This window comes from Agelaius tricolor, unplaced genomic scaffold, assembly GCF_023055355.1.
Source record: "Agelaius tricolor isolate 1412-34295 unplaced genomic scaffold, bAgeTri1.0.p SCAF_6, whole genome shotgun sequence".
Taxonomy (NCBI): Eukaryota; Metazoa; Chordata; class Aves; order Passeriformes; family Icteridae; genus Agelaius; species Agelaius tricolor.
In genome coordinates, this window is record NW_027269266.1 from 17,459,633 (window position 1) to 17,482,978 (window position 23,346).

The 23,346-nt window shown below is 38.1% G+C and overlaps 1 protein-coding gene across 1 annotated transcript in view; it reads right to left on the reverse strand.

Annotated features, from left to right (window-relative positions):
* Positions 1-23,346, reverse strand: part of MALRD1 (MAM and LDL receptor class A domain containing 1) — a 226,904-nt gene that overhangs the window by 174,586 nt on the left and 28,972 nt on the right. Inside the window, exons 9-14 of the mRNA XM_071428846.1 lie at positions 20,632-20,741; positions 16,821-16,988; positions 14,755-14,875; positions 3,073-3,225; positions 2,817-2,922; positions 1,206-1,573 (exon numbers count right to left, since the gene is read on the reverse strand). Coding sequence (XP_071284947.1) covers positions 1,206-1,573; positions 2,817-2,922; positions 3,073-3,225; positions 14,755-14,875; positions 16,821-16,988; positions 20,632-20,741 — 1,026 coding nt within the window. The remainder of the gene's footprint in view (positions 1-1,205; positions 1,574-2,816; positions 2,923-3,072; positions 3,226-14,754; positions 14,876-16,820; positions 16,989-20,631; positions 20,742-23,346) is intronic.

Genomic DNA, 23,346 nt, shown 5'->3' on the forward strand with positions numbered 1-23,346 from the left:
ATGAAATAAACCACACCATACTGTCTAGTAAGTATATGTGATAAATGATCTAATGTATTTTTGCTTGGCAGATGTAGTCCCAAAAACACATTGGGGTTCAGATCTTTATTATCCTCAATAACATTAACACAATAATTTTACCAAGGCTAAATCAAAGACTTTATAACACAACTGCATTTTTTTATTTGACACCAAGGCAAAATGTATTGATTACTTCTAATATAAAACAATAAAATGTGTCAGAGGTGGTGAGCTTGCATTCCAACTTTGTATCTGCTTTAATAAGCAGTAAGTGACATTATAGTATTTTTTTTTAAATAAAGCTGTTGCGTTTAATGGTGTTTAAAACTGCAACTCAAACCTTATCATAGACCTCAAAATGAGTTATAAAAAAGCTAGGCATTTCACAAGTAGAAAAACTAAGATAAGCTGGAATGCCTTCACTTTCTTTTAAATTTACAGCAGTTTTAAGTTGCTATTCAGCAATTATTGCTGCAGACTGATATCACCTCGAGCATGTAAGGTGCCCCCCATTCTCAAACTGATTGTGATTTGCATAATTCAGTTACCTCAGGAAGTGATAATGCAAATGCTAGTTAATTTTATTTTATACTAATGTTCTTGAGTTCTTAAAATTGATGAATGCATGCTTCAGGGGAAAAACCATCAACAGCACCCTTCAGCACTCAAGGTGAATGTCAAAAATGGGAACGACTCATAGCTTTCCTCAGTACTTTCAAGTGCTTCCTTTGAAGGGGACAAACAGGTTCAGCATGACTCCTATCTTTAGTATAGATATTTTAACTTTTTTTTGATAGGAAGAGTGTAGGTCCTAAGAAGAGGTAGGACATACACTCCTCTCAGTCCATCAGTATGTATCAGTATGTCTGTACTTGTGTCAGTAAAATCAAAGCTAGCACTTTGACTTTACATCCTCCCTTTTAAAATAAACTTGTGACGAATGTTCACATTTTACACAAGATAAAGAAATAGGGTGGCTTTGGATAAAGGAGATAGAATTCCATTTACCCTCAGTTTAACTCATCATACGCATTTAAGTTTAAAATTATCATTCTGGTCTATTTCTAACTATACTGAGTGGAATCATTACTGGCTGCAGCAATTCTGTGCTCTTTCAGCCCAGGGGTGAATTGGCAGGTCAATTTGTGTGTGGTGTTCAGTAAGCAATAGTGGAAAGTACTCACCACAGCTGTCTTCATCTGATCCATCCCCACAGTCATCCACAAGATCACAGACCAATAAACTGTCAATACAAGCTTTTGTGTCTCTGCACCAGAAGTGATTTGGACCTTCACAACTTAATGCTGGAGGCGGGAGAGCACAGTTTTCAAACCTAATATCATCAATCGCTGAGATGCCCTCATAAACACCCAGACTGATTTTATCAAGAGAAAATTGGAAAGGATGTGGAAGGCGTCCAAGCTGAATGACTGCCTTCAGCCACTGACTTCCCTCGCTGTAGTATGTCCTCCAAAGGACTGTAGGATGCTTCAGCCCATCCACAAGCAATTGCAGCTCTGCTGCCCCAACTGACTCTCCGTAATTGTAATACCTAAAATGATATAAATAAGAATGTTAAGAGGGCAAATGAAGAAAATGGACCACATCAGTTACAATGACCTCTATCTTTTCTGCTATATCTCTGAGATATATAGGAAGTCCAGAGGGCCTGTAAGTCAATCTATTTTCTGAATGATGGTAGGATAGGCTACTATATCAGTCTAGGCCTGGTCTCAAGAACTGAAGATTTTGAGAGAAGAAGCATACTTCATTAAATTGAAACCCAGAACTGAAGAGTCACATTTGCTTTTATATTCAGAAACAAACACTGCTCACTCAGATGCATAATCTCTTTTTATAAATTTAATTCAGTACATGATTGTAAAGTTTCAAGAAGGAAAAACAGAACACCTGCTGAATGCATAAGTATGCTCTCTATCTACGTTAGTTTTTGTTAACATGTTGCCTTCTAAGCCTTCAGCATTTAAAACTGACAAATACTTGGGTTGGCAATTGTACAACAAAACTGGAAGCAGAAGCACATATACAACCAACTTGTAATATCCAACTTCAAGACATGAATCTTGTATAAAAAGACAGTTCCACTTCCTATGGCAGATGTATTTGACATCACTGAGATAAACTGCACTTAATTGTTAATTAAGGTCAGGCCAAACATTTATTTAAACAGTGACACCAATTTGGCCTTAGTAAACAAATTATCAAAGCTATATTTTTTCTGTCTATCTTTGACAAGTTTGCACAAAGACTAAGACAAGTCAATTACTGAAAATGTTTGCTTCGGTTTGATTGTTGGTTTTGTTGGTTTGGTTTTTTCTGTGTATGTGAAAAATAAATGGAAGCAAAAAACCAATTCTCACACTGAAACTTGTACTTAATAATAATGAATCTAATTTTGGATACTCAAGATGACTCAAGAACCTATTAGATTTTTCAGTGATTCACGTTTTCAAATTATTAACCAAAGAACAAAGAATTAACCAAAGAATTTTTAGCAAAAGGACTGTGGTATTTGCCCATGTATATACAGGCATAATCCTTTACTATAATTTTGCTCAGAGCCTGACAACAAAGTCATGTCCTGTTTCACTTCTTTTCTGCAAGTGTTTCATATTACATCTGTATTGTTCACAGTGAAGACTATATGCTGACAGAATAAAATGAAATAAATACTTCAGAGAAAGATGTATCTATTTCAAACTATAATCTCAATTTCAGTCCAAGAGAAGCAATGTGAGATAATCCAGGAATTTTAAATGTAAAGTATTTCATACCAAAAGGACAGTGTGCAATTTGATCCTGTTTGCCTGAATTTTGGGCTTCGTAGCCGAGCTATTTGTGAAATACTGTTGCTGGTCTTCAGAATGAACATAAAATGACCTGTTAAAATAAAACAAAAAGCAACTTTTCAGCTCAAGAAATAAAGGGTTTATAAAGGTTTTTACAGCACTCATGGCCATCACTTGAAATCTGGCTAGGAAGCAGGCTTATCTATTCCACTTCTCAGTTCCTAGGCCTGGCTTGTCTTACCTTCAGATTTGTTATAGGTGTGATCCCGTGGAGGAGCTTGCTTCTGAAATGCAGGTGGAAGAGCATTGCTGGAGCTTCTTACCCAGTCAAATTCATCTGCATCTATAGCTTCAAACCAGCCACAGCTCTCTCTTTCAAAGTCACATACAGCAGCTGGAATAAAGAAAGAGACGTTTCATTTCTATATACAACATTACCAAAAAAGCTTTGCAGTATGAAAAGTAAATAAAATGTTTCTAATATGTCATGAATATTCTAGAAGTAAGTCTAGGAAAGGGGGGTGGAGAGGCAGAGTGGCTTTGTACCAGACATGAGGTACTTGCTTAGTAACAGCTGAGTAAAAGAGCAGCCGCAGAGGAGCAGCTGAGCCATGGCTATGTGCACTGCTCTCAGTGAAACTGAGCCTTCTCTCTTGGGGGGCTTCAGCCAAAGCACTCAGAGCAGGTGAGGAGGTGCTGAAAACAAACCTCACAGTCCTCCTGGTACAGAGCAAGAACACTGGGCACACAAAGCAGCCACAAACCTTCCGCAAGATCTGTTTTGTTGTGGGAGCCAGAAATTAAATCCCTTTTTTCCTAAATGCCAGCAAGTATGTTAATGATAACAAAATCCTCCCTCTGTTCATAACTGGAATGAAGTTAAATATCAGGCATTAGTGAGAAACTATGATATTGGTAATCTCTGCAACACAAACTACTGAAGTGAAAAAGATCTAAGAAGCATATTCAGCAGCATTCTTCAATTCTTCAATTTAAAAAGCAGTGATATTTTAGAAAATGTATATATTACAAACACAGGGGGAAAAAAAAGAATGGAAGAGTGTCATTTATGAATGAGTGTAAATTAACATAGAATCATGGAATTGTCTGGCTTGGAAGGGACCTTGAAGATCTTTTAGTTCCAGCCCCCTTGCCAAAGGCAGGGACAGCTCCTCCTAGACCAGGCTGCTCAGAGCCCCATCCAGCCTGGCCTGGAAAACCTCCAGGGATGGGCTATTCACAGCTTTTCTGGGCAACCTGGTCCAGTGACTCACAACTCCCACAGTGAGGAATTCCTTTTCATCAGATTTTCTCTCTGGTATTTTAAAAAAATTTTCATTAAATCACAAAATTATATTTTTTTTTTATTCCTGCAAATTTAACAGGCTTTAAATGGAAAATAATAGGGGAATTAAAGACTTTAAGAAGTAATTTATTAATCATATACATAGAATAAATAAAGCAAATATTCAGGCATGACTGTCAGAATTCTGCCATTATTTTATAATTCTTATCACAGCTTTCAGTCATCATATTATGCTATGGCAGAGTATGGCATGTAGAATATGCACATATCAGAATCATATAAGTCCCCTGAAGAATAAGATTACATTAGTGTTTATTTATGGAAAACATGGGAGGTTTTTTCCATTTGTTGTGTTTGATTTTGTTTGTTTTCCTCTTTAGAAATTATGTTACACTAGTTATACATATTTTTTAGAAATAATGAAAAATTACTAATGAGGTACATTAGTAATATTGATACCTATAGCTTCTAAAAAGAAAAGAGTAAATTATTGACATTTAAAAGTCCACATTTAGCTTCAAAAAAAATCTACAAATATGGAAGAACAAATAATGTTTAAGAGATCCAATAAAATATATGTTTTCTCTGCATATGGTGTATGTGGGTCAGAAATGCCTATGATAAAATGATACAAATCAAATGTGACTAAAAAACAGAAGAAAGGAATTTTTTGACAGAAAGTTTTGATAGAATAAAATGAAGACAAAATATATCTGCAAATATTCAAGGACCTAAGCATGAGAGAAATTACTGAAAATCCCCAGAGAGAATATCATGAGAAAGGAATATGGACAGCTATTTTGATTTGCTTTTTACTCAACTGAAGAAACCATCACATATTCCTAGGAGAACAGCCACAAAGTATGTGACAGACCTTGGACACAGATGGTTACACCAAATGAGGCAAATAAACAAGATAAAACTGTAAAGTCTGAGCCCAGACTTCTTGCATCTGTAACTTGTAACACAGACAAAACAGAGAAGAAAGGATTCACTAGACCATTTAGCTTAAGCATGGATGAGTACAGTGAGATAAAATAACCCTGAAACCTTCAACTAAATCTCAAACCAGCTATTTAACACCTAGGGAAAATACAAGAATACAGAAAGCTGGTAGAGCCTGGGTGAAATGCACTTGGATCTTGATGCTTGATAACACTTCAATTATCTAATTGTCTTGTCCCATAACTTCTTTGACTGGCAGTTTAATTTCACATAGATTATTCAGAAAAAAAGTCTCTCGATTGGGTACTTCTGTTCTTTCTCTCACAGTGAACTCCACAGTCTAATCTGCCTTCTCTCTGAAGACTTTTGGTTTAGCTTTTCTCCTATTTGCTCCTATTTGATTTTCTTCCTTTTTTTTTTTGTTCTCACATACTGTCTATATACTCTAATCTCAAGTGAGCCTATGCACTCTGCCAGGCTGTCTGCTCTTCATGTGCTGATGAATTTATTGCTAGTGTTTCTTAAACTTGTTTTGTCATCCTTATTATGTTTTTACATTTAACCTAGCAAAATTTGTCATCTTTTCTATATTTTTAAATTAGAAAATACATCAACCATTTGTTTGATGCTGTTTAACTCCTAGTGGTATCCAAATGTATGAATTCATTTTTCTTTGCTGCCCCTTTCAGCATCGTTTCTAACAAGCTCCCTCCCTAGTCAGGACAGAATCAGAGATCCTGTGAGCGTCACATTTCAGAGTGGTTGGCTTTGGGGATGCTTTGAGCAAGCTCCCTTTACACCTTCAACAGATTCAGTTTTCTCTGAGCTGACTTGTTACCATAAAACCTCAGATTTCTTTCTGATTTTGGGCTCTTATGCAAAGTAATTTTCCCTTTCTGTTTTGAGAAGTTTTATTCCAAGGCCTTCACAGATCAGATGTGCAGTTTCTCTGTTAGCCAAGTGATGCCTAACATGAATTTAATAAACAGTCTTGCTCAGAACAGTATTTTAAAAACAATTGTTTAAGATATTAGCATTTCTTCAAGAATGGAAGTTCATCAATCTCTACAATCCCCAAAATCTCTGCTTGTCGTTCAGCCCATGTAAGTTTATACAGAATGCATCATAAATAAAAAATCCAGGTGAAGAGATAACATCATCATTACTGGCTTATAATATTTTCCTTTATTTAAAAAATGTTTCTAAACCTTCAAATATCCTAATAAACTTTAATTTTCAAACAGTAATTATAAGATAAAATTAGGAATTTATTGCAAATTGACAAAATTTGCAATGAATGGCAAAAATAAAATTATCATCAGTTCTAGGAACCAGTTTAACTCTGGACACAGTCATCTTAGACTATTATAACTCTCTTTATAGTACAAACACACCTGTCTTCTCATTTTTATGTTTTCTATCCCAGCTACTATTTACTAATTCCATTATATACACTCTATCAAACAACACCATAATTTGCTGGTGCACTGGCCTAATTTCTACAGTGACAAACTGAATAGAGAACAGTTTAAAAAAATAACTGCAAAAGTTCATCAGCAAGAAGCATTGCTAAACTGAACAAACAATCAAAAAAACGAAAGACAAAAAGCAAGTCACTACTTGAAGATCAAACATATCTGATCTTTACAAAATCCAAGGCAAAGTTACCCCTTCCCTCACTTTTCACCTCCAAATATTAACTGCTACTATTTTGAATAAACAGAACCAAAAAATCCACACTTAAACATAAAGGTTTAAAACAAATAGATGTGGTAGTCTTCTCTACAGATGGCTACAGGAACAAAGTACTCCAGAATATTTTCTTTTGCTAAATTCTGTTGGGAAATCCATTCCAATAGCCATGAAATTGCAATAGACTTCTTTGTGATTTCAGTCATGTGGGCTTTTTAGTACTAGACAGACATGAATTGTACATAACACAAAAGTGTACATCACTTGTGAAATGAGAAATAGCTTTGCCTGTAAGGAAGGAAAAACATGCAGATTAAAAAGGTTTTGTTATAAATAAACCTTGTGACATCACTGTGCACCTACATTTTTAACAGCTAACTGCACAAAATACCTCCTAACTTAGCTGTAGGACTTAGAAAGATTGAGATTTTTACAGAAGGAAAAAAATTTCTTAAATAAATTCTATAAAACTGAAGGGAAAGTTCTTCTTTTTACTGAACTATGCAAAAATAAGGTCCAGTGGTCACTATTCAGGTCTTCTTGTTATTCACTCTGTTTTCTCTGCCACCAAAGCCCATTCAATATTTTTTATCAAAGTGCATAATTTGCTGGAAACCAAATGAGTAACTATGAAATGAGACATAGGTTTTGCCCAAAAAATACTATGTAGATATTTGCTGAAAGAAGTAGACAAGTTAGACTCATGACTTCTGGGTTCTATAGAAATTCTAAAAGTGTGTGTGGTCTCTGTTGGAAAAATGTCCTTGCTCTTTCCTAAATGCTTTTCTTTTCCACAGCTTATTTCCTGTTTTACCTATTACACAACTGCTCTTCTGTGACCCCTTTTCTCAGTCCCACTATCACTGGAAAACTGGAAATCCTCACACTCTTACCTCATTTCCCCAAGCAGCTCCCTGATCCAGGTCCTCTCATGCAGTCTCAGCTCCTGTCACTTAATGGCCACATATGATACCGATCCCTCCCAAAATATCATATATTGTTTATTCCCATTCTCTCCTTGTTTTATTCTCTCTCAGACATTTGGTCTTCCATTATTTTTCTCTCTCCTGAAACTTTGCTCAGCTGCTCCCAGTTCTTCCCCCAGAGCAGCCAAGGTCCCTCCTGCCCCGGCTTCCTCCAGCCCCTGGTATCTTCTCTCCTACACCAGCAAGCTGAAGCAATGCAGCCTTTGCAGCCCATTTCTTATCCACTGTCAAAGTTATTTTCCTTCCTCTGTAGATGGGATTTCAGTCCCATCCCTTCCCCATTTAACTTTCATGAGCTGATTCTTATGCAGTTATCTAGGCACTTCCAGTATTAGGTACCTTCTCCAATTTACAACCTGCAATCTTTTCACTCCTTGAACTTAAGCCCATCTCTCTGATCTGGCTGCTGTTTCACCTTTAAGAATTACTGATTTGCCTGGCAGAAACAGACTAACAAGCATATGAGACACATTTTGGCATGCAAGATTTGACTCTAAAAATGAGATTTAGGAAGAGTTACTGTATAATTAGAGCAGAAGTGGGAAATATACGGAATGTTTCTTATAATACTGAGGAGATTTTTATTGCTTATATGAAGGTAGCCATTAGAAACCAAATAATATTTATCTTTAAACAATTATGCCACTAAAGTAGGTTTTAAGAACCAATACGTGCATCCTTCTCTTTACTTGCCTTCTAACTCAAATTAAGGTACATAAAACTGTGTACAAAAATATAGATTATGTCCAGCTTATGAATTACTTCATTTAAGGCTAGCCTTAGCATGATTGTGTTACCCTAAATTGTACACCATAGAATAATAACTATTAAATGCATCTTTCATTTAGACATAAACACAAAACAATACCATGTGTTTATGTGTGCTGGTTTGGGCTGAGGTGTAGTTAATTTTCTTCACAGTAGCTGATAAAGGGCTATATTTTGGATTTGTGCTGGAAACAGTGTTGATTATTCAGGGATATTTTAATTATTGCTGAGCAATGTTTATATAGAGCCAAGGCCTTTCCTGTTGCTCACACTGCCCCACCAGCAAGGGAGGGAATGCACAAAAAGCTGAGAGGAGACACATCCAGGAAGGCTGATCCCAACACCAACAGGATAGCCTACATCCTCTGGTGTCATGCTCAGCAGTAGACCAGGGGTGATGTTCTGAGTGGTGGTGTTGATCTTCCCAAGTCACCATCATGTGTAATGGGGCCCTGCTCCCCTGGGGATGGCTGAACACCTGTCTGCCCACAGGGTGAATGTAATCCTTGTTGTGCTTTGCTTGTGTGCATGGCTTTGGCTTTCCCCATCAAACTGTCTTTATCTCAACCCATGAGTTTTCTCACATTTACTCATCTGATTCTCTCTCCCATCCCACCAGGGGAGTGAGTCAGCAGCTACATGGGGCTGAGCTGGGGTAGTCTTTTCTGGCACATGGGGCTTGAAGGGTTTGACATAATGAAAAGTGTGATTGGAATGTGTTGGATCAAATTTATAGCTTGTATTGATTTTTAGATATTAATTGGCACACTCCTGTGCTTGCCATGGGGCTGCTTTCCTGACTGTTCATTAGAGCCTGGTGCTCACCATTGGCTGCTTCTTGCTTTCACTGCTTGCTGACTGCTTATCTCCTTACTCTGCTGTGCCTGGAGCATTTTGATAAGAACACAGGTGATGAGCCTGCTGGCTCATGGCCAGGTCACTGCTGCTGCTGGGACTCCAGCGTGGATTCAAATCAAGGGGACTGGGACCTGTGGATGAGGCCACATGGGACTGGGACTCCCTGGGGTGCCTGTGGCTGAAAACAGGCCCATGCCAGAGCAGGTACATCTTGAAGCACCTGTGGCTATGGTTGAAGCATAGCAGGTTCATCTTGAAGCACCATGGTTATGTCTGTGTGGCAGCAGGTGTAACTCTGAAGGGTAAATCCATGCTGGAGAAAGTACACCTCAAAGGATCTCTGGCTGTGGATGAGTCAGTGCTGCAGCAGGTGTGCCTCGATACATCAGTGGCTCTGAACAAGGTCAGAACCTCAAAGCATGTGACCATGGATAGACCTCTAAAAAAATGCTGTATTTCATATAAATGTAAATTACTTCTTATTTATTTTATATAGAAACCCATATAATTATTCCTGATAATCCACACCATAAGTAGACAAAAAAAAAAAAAAGAACAGACACATAAGACAGACCATAAGGGAGAAATTAGCAAAGGGCAGACAGATTATCAAGAATATATTTATGTTAACAGATTGCTTTTCAACCTGATCTTATTCTTATTCCAGCAACATAATTTTAGGGTGCAAAAGTGAGCATTTCGACAACACCAAATGCATAGGATGTAGACCACAGAAGTCATGCTACACATTCATCTTCCAGAGCACAAGCAAACAACGTGATAGGTGTGTTAGGTCACTGCTGTAAATCTGCAGTTTGAAAAAGGCTGTAACATTTCTCCTTTGCTTTAATGCGTGGAAGTCAAGTATAAAAAGTATAAAAGCTTTATGGCCATAGTAAATTCTTCATCTGTAGAAGAAAAGCTGTGATCTAATAGTCAGGGGTTGCAGCACTCAAGAGAGAAAATATTTTGTCAGTCCCAGAAGGGATAATCTTCAACTGAATTCTTGCAGGTCTGACAGAAAAAAAGGTACTAATTTGAGTGGAAGTGAAAACCAAGAGATATCTCAAGTATTGATATTGAGAGTTAAAAAAAATTGTATGAAGATCTGGCTTATTCAGTGGGTGTAGTGGACCCAAGCATCTAACTAAATAATCTTGCTGGAATTTAAGATTATAAGATTTAAATGGAACATATTTTGAAAGACATTTTAAGCGCATGTAATATCTTTGCCTGGTTCTCATACAAAGAGAAAAACATTAACAAGGTCAAGGTGCATGTAATCACTATTAGATGGAACACCATGGGAAAAAATCTTAATATTGATGAAAACAACAATGTAGTTGGAAGAGGTGAACAAAAATCTGTGCATAGCCAAGTTCAGAAATAAGGAAAATTGAGAAATAAAATGCTTGCATCCAAGAGCAGGAACTGCAAAGAAAATATAGAAAATAATGATGCACTACATAAGCACGAAGATGATGAAATACTATTTGAAAAAAATTAAAAGAGCTATTCTAGTGCTGCAGACTACCAGATTAATGTGCTGAAAGGCAAGTTTATTGCTTGGAAACAGTCAGCTTGCCAAACTGCTTGCAGTGTCCTTTGTGTACCTACATTCTGCTTCCCACATTACAAGCTGTACTGCTAGCACACATTGAGCCAGCTCAGCAGTAACAATGATTTATAAGTCAGCAATATACTTAGAGCAAAGATCACCATAAATATAATGGTTCCAAAGTTTAAACTTTAGCATGGCATTGTTAATGCATTGTCTTGACAAATGCGACTTGGGTATAATAAAAGAGTCTTCAGACATATAATTAGAGGAAAAAGAAAAAATCAGTTGCCATATAGGCTACTTGTAATTAAGGCTGGTCTAGGAACACCTAGCTGGACATTTGTCTTCAACCAAAGGTACAATGTTGAAATGGAAACAAAGGCTGAATAGTTAAATGGAAATATAAATGGCCTCAAAAACCAGATCTTAATTTTCTTGATTAAAAGCTACCACTTCACTGCTATCCCAGTGCAGTGAAAGTTGCATGCAGCTAAATCTATTTAGAACATTTTTTAATTAAACTATTGATTTAGAAGTGTTATTTTGTCAGAGAACAAATAACCTTTACCTGAATTTAAAAAGGGTAATGTTAGAAAAATCCAGACTATCATAACCCAACGCTGCATAAGGTATGTAATCATAACTAAAGTAGAAAAAACATCAAGTGAATTAAAAATGTAGTGTTTTAATATGAGTAATATGAACAGAGAAGGAGTAAAGAAATAAAAACTCTTCTCAGTTGTGCCCAGTGAAAGGAGAAGAAGCAACAGACACTCGTTTTACCACAAGGGTGATCAAACACTGGGACAGGGTGTCCTGGCAGGCTGGGTAGTCTCCATTCTCATAGGTATTCACAACCTAACTCTGTCAAGCTCAGGGCATTCAGCTCTGGTGTCTCTGCTTCAAGCAGGGTGGTGTTTAACCACTAAGTAATCTTCAAATATGACTTCCGGCCTCAGCTGTGCTACAATAACATCAGAATTTTCTTTACTCTGGCCCACAAGAGGAAAAATATTCTGCTTAGTGAACACTCAATAGTAATTTCTGATTTTAGCTAGGCAAACTGCTATCTACTAAAACAAAATGCAGTTTTATATGTCAAACTTCTGTATATTTTGGATAGTAGTCTTTCTAAACACTTAAAACCCTCAATATTAGTGCTCTAGCTGAAGAAGATTCAATGCTAAAATTGAAGAAAAATTGCATAGAAGCTGTAATTATTTGATTTACCTGCTAATAGTCAAATAGATCTTTGTTTATCTGAGCAACAACTCTCAAATCTCCAAATAAAAACCATAAAATATGAACAGTGAAATTGGATTATATTAGCACCTCTAAAGAAGTTTATGTTTTTAGATGCATAACAGGGCACAGAAAATAATTTGAGGATCTTCTCTACCATATTTCTGTCATTTGTGTTGAATGTGCTAGAAAGCATCATGCTCTATTTTAAAAAAGAAAACTTGCATTAAATAAGGCTCATGGCAATTCTTTTGAAAACGCATCACAAGTTCTACAGCAAAGCTGGTGGTTTAAAGCAAGAGACTCATTTTCAAAAGTGCAAAGTATAACTGTGATTTCTTATGCAAAGCAGGAAACTGAATGAATCAAAAAGACTTTTGAAGCTGCATATTAGAGACCCTGAAACAGTTCCAAGCTCCCTGCTGACTGTACAGTGGAGAGGGATTCTGAGATGCATCACCTCCCTCGACTTTCCCACGTGTTTATTTCCATGCAGGGAAAGCCCAGGCATGTGGCCCTGACAGGAGTCACAGCTCATCCAAACAGAGGACGCTGACTCTGCTTAAATTGTATCTGTGACCAGGCTCATAGTACAGCTGTGGTACCACTGTGGCATCTTCACATCAGAAGTATATAAAACATACAATTTGAATGCAAGTCTGTGGCCAGTGCATTAGAATTATAAAATAAAATACTACTTTTTAAGGAGCATCTTCTACTAAATAATTAATCAAAATCTTTTCTTCTGGTTTTAGTTCTAAGAGAGAACAGTTGCTACAGAAACTAAAAGGGGAAAAAATCACAGAACAGAATCAAAGTGAAGTAACTATTTCTCGAGAGCTTTTACTTTTAATTAAATTTCAAGATTTATGAGGTCATGAAAGCATTGAAAATAGGACAAAGGAACATAGTCACAGGAGCTTAACAACATAGATTTCAAAGATTTCACTTACGACATTTGGTTTCATCGTGGTTATTTGGGCAGTCAGGCTTAAAATCACAAAATTTATCAGGCGAAATACATTGCCCATTCCCACATGAAAAAAATCCCTCTGGACAGTAAAAAGATGAAGCATTAGCATCTGCAGATTCTCTTTCCCCTTCAAAAATCAGAAAAAGACATGTAAGTAAACCCACAAGTATATAAATTATAAGTGCTTTTCATCTCCCTTTAATATAGCAACGTGCTCAGCACAAGGAACAGATCAGCACCTATGCAGTGTACCAGGTTATATCACAGCCGATCTCAATGTCTGATGGCCTTAAACTAACTCTTACTCTCCACAATATTCAAACTTTCATGTGAAAAGTTATCAAATACACCTTGGTGTTACAGAGCCAGGCTCCTGCTCAGAGGCCAGAGGCTGGTATGGCTCTCTCCTCTTTCCCTGGGAGCCAGGTGCAGGTTTTCCACCAAACCTTTCTGCTGTAGCCATGCTCTCTCTCTCTGCTCAGGTCACAATGCAAGGTGCAAGAAGCCAAAATTGGGTGCTGCACCATTACTAGCCTGTACCTCAACTTACACACTAGAAAACACCCCAAATTTCAATGAATGGGGAAGCAAAAAGCCAGGGTCTGCTGGTTTTTATTCAGTAGATTTCTGGAAAGTGAGAGGAATGATGAGCAGCTTTTTATTTTCTTTGTTTACCTGAATTTTTAAATACTCATATTTCTATCCGGAAAGGGATTAAAAAAAAAAATGACTCCCTTGTAAAGACAATATCTTTGTGATTAATGGGTAAATGAGGGAGTTGTAAGGAAAATAATTAAAGCAAATAAATGTTTCTCTAAATGCCTCAACCCCACTGTATATAGGGATCAGAGAAGCCTTAAAAACACAACACTGAAGTTCTATATTATGCCTTTAAATTTTTTGGATATTAAATTCAGATACCTAATGGCTGTAACTCATCAACATCACCCCTGACTTCCCATGTGCCCATGCCATTTTTGCAAAGCAGCTGTTAGCATCAAGAGGACGACAAGCAGCAGTCTGACAGGTTACGTTGTTTTATATTTCCATCCATTGGCTCTTCAAGACTACAGAGTGTGAGTACAAAGATGAGTTTGGTGGGCGTTCATTATATGTCAGATATTTAGCAGTAATGATGGGAGAAGCCTTTTGCCCTAAAGACAAAGCAGCCGAATTTGCTCTTTAGCGCAAAATTTAGGATTCTTTGCTTCTGCCTCTGCATCCAAACATGAATGCGAGCAGGTACTACATAGTGAGTGGTACCAGGAAATTCCCACCAGAGCTCACTTTGCAGAGTTAGTGCAAACTTCTTATAGCAGCTAATGTGTTACACAAGGATGAAAGCCTTCATTATAGAGCCATAGAATGGTTTGGATTGGGAAGGACCTTAAAGATCATCTAGTCTGCCATGGGCAGAGTCACAGACCCATCCAACACAGCCTGGAACACTTCCAGGGAGACGACTGATTACAGCATACGGACTGTTTTCTCAGATTATCCTCTACTTTATAAAAAGTAACTTCAAGTTGTCAATAAAAGAAGTTATATATAGCAGACATTGGAGAAAAGGTATTGAAAACCATGAAACTTGCCTTCACTTTCCTGGCTGACTCCTGGTAGTGGCCTATTCACAACTACACATTCCCCTGCTATACTGATATCATCAATAGCAACAGTAGCATTTTTTGTTAGAATAGTACCTCGCAAGATAATCTGTAAAGACAGGAAAAAAAGTTAATTCATTAAAGGTGGCATGATAAAAAGACATAAACACACACACATATTTATTTATATATTACTTTATAATTTATGACATCTGCATAAATAGAACTCTGAACATCAGCCAGGAAAAACTACAACTGAGATTTGGTCGGGTCAGAAATTTGCTCCTCCACTGTCAAAGCCATAACTACTTTTACCTAGGGAAAGTTATGCAACCCAGATGACCTTGCTTCAATCAAAACTGGTTAAAGTCATCACTACTGAATGAATGGTCTTCCTGCTGGAACACATAAAAATTATATCTTCTTAAATTAGCTATTCAAATATGATGATTTATACCACCATTTAATTGTGTTCATCTATACTGTGCCTGATGAAGTTAGCAATGTGGGGACAGATTGTAGGGATAATATAGGGATAAATGTAGGGATAGCTTGAAGTACCTGCACTGTCAGCCTCACCTCTGTGGCTGGGCAGATCATGGAACAGATCCTCCTACAAGTTATGCTAAGGCACATGGAGGACAGGGAGGTGGCTTGAGACAGCCAGCATGGCTTCAACAAGGGCAATTCCTGCCTGACCAACCCAGTGGCCTCTATGATGAAGTGACTGCATCAGTGAAGGGTTATGGCTCCCATACCTGGACTTCTGTAAAGTCTTTGACGTGGCCCCCACAACATTCTGCTCTTCAAATTGGAGAGAGATGGATTTAATGGAGGGACTGTAAGGTGGATAAAGAATTGATTGCATGGTCACATCCAGAGGGTGGTGGTCAACTGCTCAGAGTCCTGGCGAACATCAGTGAGAAGTGATGCCCCTCAGGGGTCCATATTTGGACCAGTGTCATTTAATATCTTCATTAATGTGATCAAGCGCACCCTCAAAAAGTTTGCAGTGGTTGTACCAAGCTGAGTGGTGCAGCTGACATGCCTGAAGGACAGGATGCCATCCAGAAGGACCTGGACAAGCTTGAGAAGTGGCCTGTGGGAATCTCATGGGGTTCAACAAGACCAAGTGCAAGGTGCTGCCCCTGGGCTGGGGTAGCCCCCAGTATCCATCCAGGCTGGGGATGAAGGGATTGAGAGCAGCCCTGCCCAGAGGGACCTGGGGGTGCTGGTGGAGGAGAGGCTGGACATGACCCAGCCATGGGCACTCACAGCCCAGAGAGCCAAACCTGCACTGGGCTGCACCAAGAGCAGCCTGGGCAGCAGGGCAGGGAGGGGATTCTGCCCCTCCAATCTGCCCTACTGAGAGCCCAGAGTATCGTGTCAGGCTCTGGGGTCCCCAGCACCTATTGGAGTGAGTGTAGAAGAGGTCACCAAGTTGATCAGAGGGATGCAGCACCTCTCCTGTGAGGAAAGGCTGAGAGAATTGGGTTTATTCAGCCTCAAAATGAGAAGGCTCTGGAATGACCTAGTTGCAGCCTTCAGCACCTGAAGGAAGCCTACAAGAAGATGGAGAGGGACTACTTATGAGGTCATGTAGTAACAGGACAAGTGGAATGGATTCAAACTTTAAAAGAATGGGTTTGGATATTGGGAAGAAATCCGTTACTTTGAGGGTGGTGAGGCACTGGAATGTTACCCAGGAAATTTGTGGATGCCCCATCCCTGGAAGTGTTCAAGGCCAGGCTGGATGGAGCTTTGACCAACCTGGTCAAAAGAAAGGTGTCCTTGCCAATGGGGGTTGAAACTAAATAATCTTTAGGGTCCCGTGATATTTGTTACTAAAAGTTATTCTAATGCTTAGAATACTGAAACAATGGCTATGCTCTTTAACAGATGGATCTGTGGAAAAACTTGAATTAAATTTTTTTTCATATGACCATTAAAGAATAGAAAGTCTCTTTTTATATTTCATCATTAAAAGTAAATTAATTCTAAAGGCCAAAGTAAAATATCTTTTTGAAAGCAATGTAAATGTGATATACAGTTACCTGAAAAGGTAATTTCTCAGCCACACTTCCTACAGGTATATCAACTTTTTTCCAGTTCATCTCAGGCAATCCTGAAATGTCATGTAATTTTTCCAAACTTCCATTTAATGTAGTCCTCTTAAAGACAGAAAGCTGGGAATCTTGAGATAACCAGTACCAAAATCTAACCTGTTGAAAGATTTTTTTAATGAAAAGCTTTAAAAAATATATAATCAGTCTGCAATAAATTCAGTACCAAGTAATATATGTACATCATAACAAAGGAAGACATGATGGGTCTAAGCACAGACTTGGCACAAAAGATGGGGATGTTTGAAATCACAGAATGTTGAGGAACAGTACCATGTCAAATGACAAAACTAAATTTAAAACTAAAGCTCATTTTTACAATTTACTTTTAACTTCTATGTATCAACTGATGCAGACTGAATGATATTACTTCCCTTAATTTCTTTATCATAGTAAGCACTTAGAGACTTCTCAAAGATTATTTTTTTTACAAATGCTGAATATATGACAGTTTCGTAGGCGTGTTAATCTCAGAAGAGCAGTCACTGAGATTCTTGTATGAAGGAAACCTTATGATCTGTTATTTCCAAAATCAACATAAATGAATACAGAAGACAGATTTTTAAAATCTATTCATCTCCTGAAACAAGCAGATTGACCAATATACAAGAGGAAAATACAAAAACTGTATGGGTGAGACTGCTTTTGAGGCAGAAAAGATAAGAAAACAGTGAGAATCACAGTTCACTCCCCTGCAATACAGAATAATTTAATAAATTTAATTTATTTTTTGTACTGATACATTATTTTTTTAATAATACCCAGGCAAAAATTCAGCTGAGAACTGAGGGAAAGAAATAAGATTTTCAGAGACTAATTTTTTTCTTTCCCCCTGAGTCCTTCCTGCTTCTCTACACAGAGATGAAAATTTCTTCAACTGCAGTATCCTTACTTCTCTGCAAAAGCCTTGATATTGATAATACTTGTCTCTTCATGAAAGTAAAACAAGACCTGGATCAGTCATGCAGAAATATTCCTGTTAAAACACACTGCTACTTTTTAATATCATCTAGCTTCAGGTCTGGCAGACTCTATATCTCAACATTTAATTTTACCACCTCTCATGAAAATCATGTCTTATATAAAATGGTCTTGATCCTTATTAATAAATTGAAATACTTTCATGTAACTCATTCCCCCAGCAAAAAAGCTTAAGAAATAGAAACTAGCAGGTATACAAGCACTTTCCAAAGTGAGGTGTTGGAAGAATTACACTCTAAAAAATTTAGATGGCTTTGTCTTTCAAACAAATTTATGTTTTCATTAAGTAAGAAATAATGTAATCTTCCTTCTTTATGTCTATATGTCCTCCTATATGATGACTATTGTGGGCATTAAAGAGCCATAAACACAGAGCTGGGACTAGAAATTTGCTTCTACAAGTGCAAAACCTTGAGCTAAATGAAGATGTTTCTTAGCTTACATCTACAAAAACACCCAGCTACAAGAAGCTGCAGAAAGAAGTTACTTCTAAGCTTCAATTAACCAGAAAGGAACAATATAAATCTGTTACCCTTCAACTCAAATATTTTTTTTTATCTACCAGAGCTAAAGAACTTGTAAAGCTAGTAATAAACATGGATCTCTTTGTGTAGATCCTTTTGTCCTCTCAGTGGGATATCCAATAGAGGGCATCATCTCACATTAATAGGCAGAGAGCATAACACATCCTACTGAGCAACCCCTACTCGTTGCTCTTTCCCAGAAATAAAAGTCTGCAGGGATAATGTGGCAGAAAGCCAAACTTCCTGTCCTCAAAAACACTCTCTGACAGACAAGTACCGTTAGGTAAGAACTTGCTCTAGCTTTTGTTGGATCTAAGAATTTTAAATTCATTCAACACATGCATACTTATAATAAAACTTGTTTCTTTTCTGACTTTGAAGTCAAGAAAAAATATGTGTATCCCCACTGCATCTGTGTTTATTTTGAATGCAGACCAAACTCTGCAATAGATCTTACTAGAATAATTCATTGATTCAATATCAGTGGTGCCCAGTTTGCCTTAAGGGTTTCTAAAATAAATTAATCTGAATCTGAAAGGTGCTTATCTCCTCAGCATCAAAGTCAACAAAAGTGAGATGGAGCTGTCTAAACAAATGTGCTGTGAATACAAAGGCTGTTGGGTGTCCCAGGAGTAGTGCACACGCACTGGGCTTCTGTGGGATGGTTCAGGACTTCTGAGTTCCCTGCAGCAGCATTCTGCTTGAGTTTATCCTGCATCTATTTTATTTCTGACCTTCTACAACACCAAGAAGTCATGTGAAGATTAAGAAGTGAGAGATTGCCTTAAGGGATTGCAAGGAACTGTTCTTGAATTGTTTCAGAGGCTTCTGCTCCTCAGCTGCAGGTGGCAGCTGTTCAGCTGAGATCTGCTAACTCACTGATGTGTGTAGTCCAAGTGAGCTGCAGTTTCAAGTAAAACAGATTTAGCTAAGCTAGCACTTGTTTCTGGTCCCTCCGATGAGATAAAACCTAAGAAGCCTAGATCCTGCTGGAATAAAATTCTGCTAATGTTGGGACTTCTAAGTGCATCTCCTTATTTTATGACTTTTTCTCTTTTTTGTTTGAGAAAAGTTTTCTCAAGTGGAATTAACAGTTTCTGTTCTACATTGAGTCTTGAAAGTTAAGCAATCATTCTAAATTTCATTTTGTTTCTTTAAAGCCTCTTTTTTTCACAGAACATAATAAAATTATTTTGGCAAGCTTTCTCTGTCTTTTCCTTTTCTTCTCTCTGACTTTTTAAATGAGAAGGGATTATACAGTATCAGAAGAAAACCACATCATAACTACACAACTTAACTTCTCTCAAGTATGGCATAAGCATTGAAAAGTTACAGAACAGAAAACAAATTAAAAAAAAAAAACCCTTAGGAAAAAAGAAATAAAAAGAAAAAAAAGGTTATAAAACTGAACCATGTCTATTAATGTTATTCAGTGGCCAAAAGGACAAATAAAAACACAGCTGTGAATGTAGTGAATTGTTGCTGTTCATATTTATTTCTTCAAGTTTTGTTTTAAAAATACAGAATTTTATTGAAAATTAAAACCACCTAGTTATAAAACTATTTTCATTTTTCATCTAATATTTTTCTATCTTTTGTCCTTCCTGCTTAATTTTTTCCTGGTACCTGTCTTGTTTTTCAGCTCAACCACTATCCTGGCTGGTTGCTTTTGCATTCCACTGCAGAGCCACAAGACATCTCACAAAAAAACATATTTCAAAGTAACTCCCAAGTACTGCACTGATCAGCTTAAAAAGCATCCTCCTCAAAACATGAATTAAAATTTAGTGCATGTCTGGGGAATGGTAGCTAGTTCTCTCTGGTCACACCAACACAGCTGATGTGCATAGTGACTTCAAACCATAGATGTCCTATTATAGAGCCCTGGTTATGTGACTTTCCTGCCTGCAGACAACAGAGTGGCTGTTTGATGGAGCCCTGTTATCATTGTCCAGATACTTTTGCCAAAGTACACAAAAGCCTGGAGCATGTCCTGAAATCTGAGTCACCTGCTGGGTGCTTTGAGAAAGAATAGTAATAATCAGATATAAAAATTTGGTAGCAAAACAGTAAAAATTACCTTCATTTCTGTCCTCCCAAAGCATTAGTCTTTAACTGCTTCCACTGGTATTGAAATAGAGCCCTCAGCAGCAGCACTTAGAGCATGAGGAATACCTGACCTGCATCAGCTGAGGGACAGGTCACAAACATGGGGACACTTCATATCAAACTGTTACCTGGCAGCAGGAGAGCCCAGGGGTGAGCTTGACAAGGAAAGGACTTCCCAGGTGAGACATGGCCATCTTTGTGCTCCTCTGATGTGATCCACTGAAGTAAATAAATGATCCTGTAAACAAATTTTATTTTGAAGTATGAGAAATATGTCATGTTCCAATGGCAAATGGCTACCTCAGAGAGGTAACTATATGCTTCATGAGACACATAAAGTTTATTCATAGATCAAAACAATCTAAACTGCTTTGCCATCAGTTCAGTCTCTGTGGATAACGAGGAGGGTGTCATAACAGGCTGTGATGAGCAATATCTATGTGGGTAAAGACAAAACAGAATTGCCAAATGCTCCTGGCTCTTCCCTCGTGTAAAATCATCATGACTGATTCCAAAGACAAGGAGAGAGGGAGAAGGAAATAAAACTTTTTGGGCAGCCATTGCTAAGACTGCCCTGTCACGGTGCCTGCGAGCACATAAACCCAAGGAAGTGACTACAGAGCCCCTTGAAGGCAGTGCAGGTGCTGCTTCTCTGAGAGCATTACTGTGCAGATATCCACTGGAAGTATTTTTTATCTCTCTGCTCTCTTCAAGCAAAAGCTTTAAGATCTCCAACCTTAAAACTCTACAAGTATTACCCATCACCTTCACACATTGCCCGTCCACTCTCTGCACGGACTGGGGAGAGCAGAGGAGCTGCAACACACAGAGCCCTGGAGATCAAGCAACAGAGACCTCAGCCAAGATCCCTAAAGGACACATTTTAATTGGCTTAAATATTGTTTCAAACAGAATTTAAACCAGAAATTATTTCCTTTAGGGTACAGTATTCACTGTCAGCACAGCCCAGCCACTTTTAAGCATGCTAACAATGTTGCAGACCACAGGAGCCAATGGAATAAGCTGTATTTTCTCATGGGGTCCACAGACTTGACATTGTTGTCTGTGCTAGTGGGGATGAAAGCTTAATTAAAGATCTAATCTGAACTCTGGCAAATGCACTGCATTTGGATTTGAACTACAGCAGATGTGCTTCAGACAAAGGTAGGGAAGGATAAACATTTTCAAGGGGCCCTAAAGCAGCATATTTTGAATGCCGTCAGTGCTGCCTTTGCTGAATACTGAGACTTTTTCATGAAAGTCTATGCAAAATAACACTAAAGGCTCAGTCTTTTTTGAGCATTTATATTACACATATTGCCTTACATCTTGGAAAATCAGCTATTGTGCTGCCACAGTCATACTCCTTAGCCACTTATTTCCCATGGATCTGTAATGAAGCCGAGGGTTAGGTCCAGCCCCACGTGAATAATGGCATTGCTTTAGCAAGGTTGGCACAAAGAGGGGACCATTCCAGCTCCCTGTACAAACTGGAATGCTGCATTCCACAGCATGAGGGAAGCTCCCCTCATTGGAATGCAAGGGTACTTCAAAGGACCCTCTTTAATTTGCAGCTGAGCCTCTACTGTAGCCTTGTTAAGATCTTCATTAATCAAAATTTGCTACTGCCCTCCCCAGGAGAGAAGGGAGATGACCACTCTGCAGTACTAAAAGGAACATTTGCAACCTGAAGGATGGTGATTTAATGTTCACAAAAACTTACTCAGATTCTGGAATCCTAATTCTGAAGTTGTGGCTGTAGCAGGCACAATGATAGATTGGTACAAAACCACCTCAGCAATACCTTTTCAGCTAATTTACACAGAGAATGCAACATTACTGGGCTTGAGAAGTGGGGCATAGTAACCTCCAAATCTGCTTGAGGCTTCAACCTGCAGCAACTGAAACAAGCTTGTAAAAATTCAGGTGTCACAGCAACTGAAGTGAAGCAGCACATGGCTCCACATGGGTGCTGTTAATGTGATGCTAAGGCTGCCAGCAGCCTTCCTTCTGACCACATTACCCCTCAGATCTCATCAGCATCTAGAGCAAAGACACAGGTGGATCAGTGCACCCACCCTTCTGGACCTTTGAGAGTTGGAAACCTGTAACACAGCAGTGTTTACATAAAGTGCAGCAATGTGGACCCAGTCCCACTCTACAGAGAAAATAAAATGGAAGATCAAACAGCTGCTGAGAAAAGTGAGCAGCAGCTTTGGCGCACTTCATCACATGAGGACCAGCGGATAAAATATGACTGTTCATTTGGAATCATTCTGTAACAGGCACACACATGCTTTGCCCACTACTGTCGCTCAGGTGACTTTTAATCCTGAGGTTCCTATACCTGAGGAGGAATACTTAAATGTCACATTTCTTGAACATGAGCATGGAAGAGAAGCATGGAGGTCTGGCTGCAGATAATATACATAATTAATTAAATATAAATTAAAGGGGCTCTGGACCCAGATTTTATCTCCACTGGAAGCAGTGCAATAGATACATTTTAATAAAATTAAAGTCACAGAATACTTGTCAATATTATTTGACAATGAAAAACATGCTTGGTAGTTTTATTTTTATGGAGTGTGCTATAATAATATTTTCACTTTGGAAAAATATTTTTAATAGTCCTCTTCTGGAATAAAATGGCTTTCCAGCTGAATACATTGTATGGCAGGTATAGGCTGAAGGAAGGACAACTCTTTAAAGGAAATTATACTCCCTCTATTTTTCCCAGACAATATGGATTAATTTAACTGCAAAAAGCTGCTTGTCCAAATAATGCTTCCAAGAGTGGCCCCTATGTGAATATTGGGTAAACAATGGTTATGATAGGCACA